The 8602-nt window shown below is 46.4% G+C and overlaps 1 protein-coding gene across 1 annotated transcript in view; it reads left to right on the top strand.

Moving 5' to 3' along the window:
• Positions 1 to 5126: 5126 nt before the first annotated feature.
• Positions 5127 to 8602, top strand: part of LOC8029921 — a 222410-nt gene continuing 218934 nt past the window's right edge. The window contains exon 1 of the mRNA XM_042292550.1: positions 5127 to 5175. Within this exon, the coding sequence (XP_042148484.1) occupies positions 5127 to 5175 (49 nt within the window). The remainder of the gene's footprint in view (positions 5176 to 8602) is intronic.

Genomic DNA, 8602 nt, shown 5'->3' with positions numbered 1-8602 from the left:
AGTCTTCTTACTTGAATAACAGGCGCTTTTTCTCGTAAAGATGCGCAAAGTTCAGCGTCTGCGATTTCAGTGGATACGCCGCGAATCACTCCAACGTAAGCAGATGGTGGAGGTGGTTCATACGTCATAACTTGAACCGCACCCAGGCTCTTGAGTCGGAGTAGGGCTTTTGTGGATTCCACATTACGTGTGTCAAGGGCCAGCAGATTGAGGCAATAGTTCGGTCTAATCTGTATTTGCCGTCAGGAGCGACGTCCTCCAGTTTCTTTTTCAGAACCAAGGGGTTGAGGTTGGTTACGAGTTTTGTTGGGTCAGTAGGCTTGACAATGACGGTGAGATTTGGAAGTGGTTGACTTATGATGGTTGATTGACTCGAATTAGAGCCATGGCGTCTCTTCTTTGTCATTTGAGTCGTCCATTTGTCTCCGTCGTCAAACTCATCCGTCATAGAAGCATTGTCGTCAATGATGGCCGGCTCACCACATTCGACGTCGGCGGATGCTGGCTTCGGTGCTTCATGGTTGCTCATATCCGTTGAATCCCGAAGGGTGGAGACGGATCTTTGGAGTACCGAAGGAAGATGCTCCGAGGAGTTCCGTCCGGTACGTTGGCTGTTGATTGTCAAAAATACTACGATTTCTCTGGAGCGATGAGAACGATCGTCCTTCCGAAAGCGTCGTCGTCGTCGTTTTTTTTTTTTTTTTGGCAGCCCGCAAAAGCAGCGAGAGCGCTTATATGCGCGCGAACTGCCGCTATTTCGTTCCACGGAGAAGCTCGAGTGTTAAGCTAAACACGGCAAAATGTTTCCGCAGAGCCCTCGTACGGTTTCCGTTCGTGACGTCACGACCAGGGTTTGCCTCGGCATAACGTCACGAATTTTAAACTTGACTATTTATCATGGGTTCCGAACTACACCTTTGATGGCGTGTGTAACAAAATCACGAACGAAGCTCGAGGGTTGCTTGGAGTCATCGAATTCTTAAAGCAAACACCGACAAAATAGACAGTTTGATGTAGTTATTATTTCCGTCGATAAAAACAAAATTATTAAAAAGAAAGTCACGGCGAGCGTTTGGTTTATTGCGAATGTCGACCTCCTTATGCATATTATGTCTCAAGCTTCTTGCTCCGTGATCTGTTCTTCGGCGTTTCTTATCCGCCATTGTTGCAATCTGATTCGCAGCGGAGCGATCATGAGATTCTCAAAGCTCGACATGCTCAGCGTTTCTAAGGTTGTCAGCGGCAACTTAAAGGACACATGCAAAGGAAAAAAAAAATTTTTTTAGACAGCTTAGATGGAAAAAGGATGTCATAAAACGATTTTACAACGAAGAAACAAAATTTTTAGAGCTATATTTACGGCGCTATACGAATTTGTAGTTGGCGCTCGCGGGAGCCTCCGCTGGTCACGTGGTAGGCCCGCGCGCCGCCGCGCTGCGTCGCCGCCGCACGCTGAGCGTTGTGCGAACGCCGCTTCAACGGGTTTCTCCACGCTGCCGTCGCCGCCGCCGCACAACTTCGTCTGCTTCGGGGCGCCGCCGCCGTCGTCTGACCGGCGCACAGGTCTATCACGTCTGCTTGCGCTTTTTCAGGAGTTTCCTTTGGGCTCTAAAAGTTACTTATTCGTCTTGTTTTTTTGTTATACTTCAAACAAAGATGAATAAGTTACTTCTAGAGGCCATAGGAAGCTTCCGAAAGAGCGCAAGCACCACGTGATAAATAAAGACCAGTCACGTGATAAATACAGACCACTTTTCCGCGGTGCCCGCGGGCGCCAACTACAAATTCGTTTTGCGCCGTAAATATAGCTCTAAAAAATTTATTTCTTAGTTGTAAAATCGTTTTATGGCGTCCTTTTTCCATCTAAGCCGTTAAAAAAAAATGTTTTTTTCCTTTGCATGTGTCCTTTAAGTCAGACCGCCCGCAGGTACAAACCGATAGCACTCACTCTAAAACTTCTGGGGGAAAAAAATGAAGACTGTATGGTTATCTATTGGCGACACTTATACAACCCAAAGCGTGATCGGCATTCGAGCGATTCGTCCCACGAGGCACGGACGTGGTCAGTTGGCGTATTTGCACGATGATTTGATGCGCCTCTTGCGAGACAAACAAAAGGTATCGAGGGGATTTTACTGAAAGCATGGCACTATTCGGTTTGACCTATAGGGAGTCGCGGAGCGTGAGGTCACCTGGCACGTTCTCATCGCTGGATTGGCTGCATTAATAGGTCGTGACATCGGCCGCGGTCACTGTATAGTACACCCGTGAGGGATATGAAGGTGAACAGCCCTCTTGTTTTTCACGCTCCTGCAAATTTTGGAACAAGCTCTGTTCCAGAAGAGGGCTAGAATGCAAAGTTTAAACCGTTGGCCGCGCACCATTTGAGACGTTGAGAGTTAACATAGCTTTGGGGAGCCGCAAAAGAGGCAAGAAACCAGATAAGGTGTTCACCTTCATATCGCCGGCGGGCATTTGAAAGTGATAGCGCGTCGCGCGTCTGTGAGACTGCGCGCTACCATGGCATCACTGCGTCACGTTTCCGTCGCCTCTAATTTTTTTTTCTTTTTGTGGTGCACCATACAGAAATTGCAACGAGATATCGACATAGACCACTCTCCGTCAAAAAACTGACCTCTGCGTTGTCAGGCAAACGACGCGTTGGGCGAGCCGCCGCCATCCGTGCAAGCTCCAGAAAACAACAAGACTAAATGCTCTGGCATGGGGCATTTGGTGTTGGTGTCGCCGGTCGTTGAACTTATTAAAAATAGATCTAGCGAAAACTGTCTTGTTCAATTTATTTGCACAAATACGCAAACACCTCTACATGTAGTGTCCCCCTCAGGGTCTTAAAATTAAGATAGGAGAGCTCTCTAGTACACTCAACCGTACGTTTTTTCACCTTTATCTCCTAAGTAATGTTAACCTTAACATTCCTTAAAAATCCGTCCAAACGGAAATACTTCTGAATATTATTAAAAACCTTTTGAGCTTTCAGGGGAATATCTAATGGCCGTACGGCCCTTGTTGCATCTTCATAATGAACCTTCAAAAGAATCAATGCTCAGGTTTGTGTAGGGAAATTTTCCCCTTGAGTGACGAACATGTGAATCACCCTTAAACAAGGAGCTATGAACTGAACTGATCTGACGTTCATTTTGCAGGTCCGCTGACTGATAGCGCGTGAATGCATTTATGTATGATTGTATTATCTTCCTCTTTCTTCATTTTTTCTTTTACTTCGCCCTCTTTTTCTTACATCAGGTTTCTGTTTCTCATCCGCTACTTTTCCTGAAAGAGTAGCACGAACCAACGTTTGAACACTGATTGGCATTGTCGTGTTTCTGTGGATACGCGAACGTGATACTAACCTTTGATCTCTCCTGGAACGAGCATGTAACTTACGTGGTTGATAACGCCAATAGTATGCTTGGTTATCTCGAACGTAACTTATTTGTAGCTCCTTTATCGTTAAAGTTTTTTTTTATTTTTTTTTTTTATTATAAGACATTGGTGGCGTTCGAAACTTGGATATGCAGCCTCCATCTGGAATCCCGGTAAATAACTCATTGCCTCCCTTGAATTCCTATAGAACAAATACGTACGTTTCATATTGGCTAACTATAATCGCACCACCAGCATAACATCAATGAAAGACAGCCTACGTGTTCCCGAGCTCGCACATCGATCGCCGCATAATTTCGAGACTTTGTCTCTTTTACAAAATCTTTCATGATAACTCTGTGCTCAAAAATGAGCTAATAGATCTCCCATAATTTGTTTCAGCACGTCTTGATCATCACCATAAGGTTGGCATTTCTTTTTATGGTTATTACATATCTTATTCATCATTTACTCCTGGAGAATCCAGTGACTGAATCGCCTACCTACATACCTTGCATCAATTGACGATTTTGCTGTTTTTCCTACTGCACTTAGTAATCATATATTTTCTTTTGCTTAATTACTCTTTATGTCCTTTCACTGTTTAACTAACGTGTATTTTGTCCATATTGTTGCAACGTTTGTATTTTTTCCCTCTGTTTATATCGAAAAAAAAACAAAAAAAAAAACACTACTTTCATTTGTAATGCCTTTGGCCCTGAGGTTAAAATAAATAAATAAATAACTGATCACGGAGGATATACTCATTTGCGCTTGGTTGGAATGAAGTATCGCAAACTGGTGCTGGTCGAGTGTTTTTTTGTTTTTTTTTCGAGAACATGTTCACGCGATTTGGCACAGCGCACATCATCCTAAACGGCGTAGAAAAAGGGATGTGATTCCACATCTTTTTGTTGGGGTCTCGCATCCGCGTGTTCGCCAAATCGCACCACTGCACTTCCCTGAATCTTAACATCGGCACTCGCACGGAGTTGTACAATTACTGCGATCGTTTGAGGCACCATATGTATGTGCGCGAAAAGGAAATGTTTTATAGTGTTACGCGCACCGATAACGTTCAAATTACTCGCTTTTATTGGGAGCCATGGACTCCAAAATACGGCTGGACTATCGCTCGCTCATTGTTGGAATTGCTTAAAGTTTGACGGACGCTCACAAATAATAAAGCAAAACAAAGAAACAATCTCGATTTTTAGAACTCGCGGACGACCTCACGATCAAGACCGCCGAAAGAATGGAACGCGCCCCCTTTAACTCGATTCTCCTCAGAAAATCTCTCAACCGTTCGTTCGCGAAAAAAAGGATGACACACGCACACAAACCCCACGCCAATCAGTCGTCTCTCCTTTGAACAAAAGAGGTTCACAGTACGTGGAGAAGGAAACGATTTAGAACAAAGTCAGCTCGGGTAAACGCCGACGGCGACAAAAAAACAACCCTGCACGCACGTCCCACCCCAGGGCGAGTGTGTGCGGCAGTGGAAAGGGGGGGGGGGGGGGACACACAATCAGGCCCCCACCGAGGCCTAGGGCCCAGCGAGAGAAAGGAGACGAACGGCGGTCTAAAGATCGCCCCTTCCCCCTTCTTCCGTGCGCCGACAGAGGCAGCAGCAACAGTGCTCAGAGAAGCGCCGCCAAGCCGATCCGGCGCATGCGCAGAGGGGCCCCGGCCGCAGGGAAGGGGACGATGGTCGGCGCGAGCTGACGGAGCAGGCAGCAGGCATGCCGCCCAAGTACGACCGGCGAGCACAGACACAGCGTACCGAAAGCCGTGAGTCCCGCCCCTCTTACTCGACCCCGCGTTTAAGCCTGAGCCCGACTCGGGCCTACCAGGTCCGCCATTGGAGTTGTCGTGCCCGCGCGAAAAGGGAACCTACGTTCCCGGATCGGGAGCGTGCGCGCGCGCGCGCGCGCGGCCGAAGGGGGCTTGGCGAACAGCCCGAGCACGTAGCGAGGGAGAGCCGAACGCGCGGGGGCACCCCGACGTCCTTCGATTTTATTTCGCGAGGATATATATCGCGCTGGGGGGCGGATATCGTTTTAGGGAACCCTGGCTAGGGGCCTGGCGGGCAAGTTTCCCGTGGACCCGTCGTGCGGACCTGTGGATACTCGACTGGCCCTCTTTCTTATTTTTTTTTTACCCTCTCTCAAACCGGGACGTCGCAACTCGAGTCAGGACCTCTGCTCGATTTATCGGGGCAGGCCAACGATAAAAGGGGTGGCATCTACCGTGCCCAATTTATATATCTATACCTCGGTCGTGCTAGGCTGTGTGGGTACACGCGTGAGGGGTTCCCTGACAGCGGCCGTTTCTCGACTCCCCGAGTCGTGCGCTCAATTGATTCGCGTACGCGTTGAAGCGCTCACCGCCCGAGATTAATCTGTTATGAGCTGAGGCGGCGCGGTCGAAGTTCCCGCCGAATCGAGACCGGTGTTTCTTTTGAGGTGTCTGCTGCCTGTCGGAACTTGTTCTTGGAGGTCGAGATTTTGGAGGATTTAATTAACGAGCAGGCGCTGAACCGCATAGATGATCTTCGCTGAAAACAACATATAAAGTAGCGAGCGAAGACTGTAAAAAAAAACGATGCTTTTATTCCGTCTCGTGCACGTAGATTTAACTGCTGTCGTTCCGTGTCAGTGCCGTCAGTAGAATGCACGGAGAGAGACATGAAACGCTAGCCGGACTTGATTCTTTGACCTTGCGTACTCCGCGGAGATAGACGGGGCTGCGAACAAGAAAACACAGCCGAGACGTGCGAGCGGCATGATTTGATTCCACGAGAGGACTATTTCTTCTCGGTGTTAGAAGCGACGAGAAAATATATAGACGCATTCTTTTACGAATTTTGTTTGCGCTTGATTTATTTCCATTCTTTGGAGAGAAACCAGTGTTCGTGGCAAACGCTATGTCTATGTCGTCGTTTCTTTTAGTAGCTCGTTGCATTATGAACTTTAATTTTGATGAATTTAGATTTGAGGCATGATATAGCGGTGGTTTATCAAGTATTGGTTCTAATGTGAAAATAAAGAATTACGTAATACTGGCACTCTGTGCGTCCGGAAGGATCTTAGAAATTAATCTTGCTCTCCAGAAAAGGGTGAAGAACACATTTTTAGAAGCTTCTTCGTATAATGTAATGTTTCTAGGAATGTAAAGCGGGTCTATAAGAGACACAAAAAAAATGTTCGACGTGGAAGAGAGTGCTTGTCGATTGTTCAGCTTACGATAATTAATCGCGATCACAGACGTCGGTACTACGATGCTTCAGGGACAGAGGGGAGTTATGGCGAATTCTGTTTTCGTAAAACAAAACTGCCGCGCGCCCGGATCGGTATCAAACTTGCGAAAACGTTTTGCTAAAACTAGCCGTTTCTCTGGGTTTGTTAGACTTAATCTCCTGGAGTTCACCATGATCACACTTTGGTTGCTCAGGGCACCAATTTCCTCTATACCGTAAGGTGGGGCAACATGAAACAAAACATTTCAACTTCAATGGAAATATTTATGTATTCTTCAATTCTGAAACAACACAACATGGAGATATTCTTGGATGTCTTGCCTCTATGCTCAGTAAAAATTCCTTAACTGGAGCGAGAGAAACATCAGGCAAAATAAAAATATCTGAAAGTAACTTAATATCACATTTTGCCCCACCCTGTAGGGCGAAACGAGACAGCGTAATCAGGGAAAATGAGACACATTTCAAAAACCCTGCTACGCGTTCACTTTTTTCCATAAGAACACTTGAAACGTTCTGTGCGAGCTCCAGCGCACTCATCACGAGCCCACTCCTTGCATCCCATGCACTCGATTCATATTGAACGCGGGACTGCTTGGCTCCAGACACATGCCACTCTCTTGTGGTATGCATCGCATGGTCTGCAGAACGTTCAGACATTACGCGCTTCCACTAATGATATTTCCCTTCAGTTTCAATATTTATATCTTTTGGGGAGAGGTGGGGGGGGGGGGGGGGGGGGGGCAGTGGAACTCCGGTCCTTGGTTGTTTTCGCCAACAGAAGCTTTATCGTGTGGGATGATGACGTTAGAGTAGTGCTGCTCTCAGACCTGCTTGTTCTCTTTTTCTGTCCTATGTTAGGTAGAGAAGGGACGTTCTTGAAGCTTGAAACGTGGGCGAGAATGCACCTTCTGTAGCCCAGCGGTTTCTTTGTAGAGTTGCTGCTCTTCACATCCCCCAGTCGCTTGGCTCGCCTTTGAAGCGCTTCCTTTGGTGCGCCAAAAAGTGCGGCAGCAGTGCGAAGGAAGTGACGCTCTTGCTGGACACTTTCAAGAGCTTTGTTCATGTGACTTTCGCGCCATAAAGCCCTTGTTGTGTTTATTTTATACGTTCGAACCATCGCAGGCACTGAGAAGAAAAAAAAAAAACATAGCGCAGGATCAACCAGAAGGCTTGTGCATTATTCATATGCTCGTCATGAAAAGCCAGATTGTCGCATTTTGCCCCGCTCGTATCCCGTTATGCAGATATTTATCTCGTTTAAAAAGCCACCACAGCTTGCAAAAACATTTGGTCCGCATGGACCTAATAAAGCATAATTATAAAATTAAAGCTTACCTTGGCAGAATAGTTGGTGCCAAACAAGGTGTACGTTTCCAAGCAAAACCTCGCACTGAAATTCGCGCCTTTTTGGCGGGGGGTAAACGCGTCAACCTCAACTCCGCATATTGTTCTCTCCACAACACTCTCGCCGGCAGCTCTCATATTTTACGCATGTAAAGTGAAAAGACCACGACATTTTCTCGTAAAATTTAAAATTACTCCAATTGTTTGTTTAGGAGATGGATGGCTGTAAACACGAACTGTCGCATTTTGACCCGCGTCACATATTACCCCACCTTACCCTACCGTGTGCAACATATGTTAGGCTATAAATTAATTTGAGTCAGTTCGCGAATCTAAGAGGTGATCCATAAAGCACTTCGTTCGTGGAAAGGTGTAAACGCGCGACTTTAGCGTTCCGCGAAATATTGCAAAAAGCGTTATTTTTGAAGGTTCGGAGAACATGCTGTATTCTATTCGTATGATTAGAGTCCCTCGATAGTGTTTAGCGTTCAAGCATTATTTTATGATTGGATGACTTTTACAGCCAACGGGTTTGTAACATTATAGTTCTTGCGTAATGCAGGGTCTCGATTGTAAGGTTTCACTTCTGACTATTCTTTTTTTCATCTTCAA

This window comes from Ixodes scapularis, unplaced genomic scaffold (genome assembly GCF_016920785.2).
Source record: "Ixodes scapularis isolate PalLabHiFi unplaced genomic scaffold, ASM1692078v2 PGA_scaffold3__209_contigs__length_174095766, whole genome shotgun sequence".
NCBI classification, from domain to species: domain Eukaryota; kingdom Metazoa; phylum Arthropoda; class Arachnida; order Ixodida; family Ixodidae; genus Ixodes; species Ixodes scapularis.
This window is presented reverse-complemented; position numbering and strand designations above follow the sequence as displayed.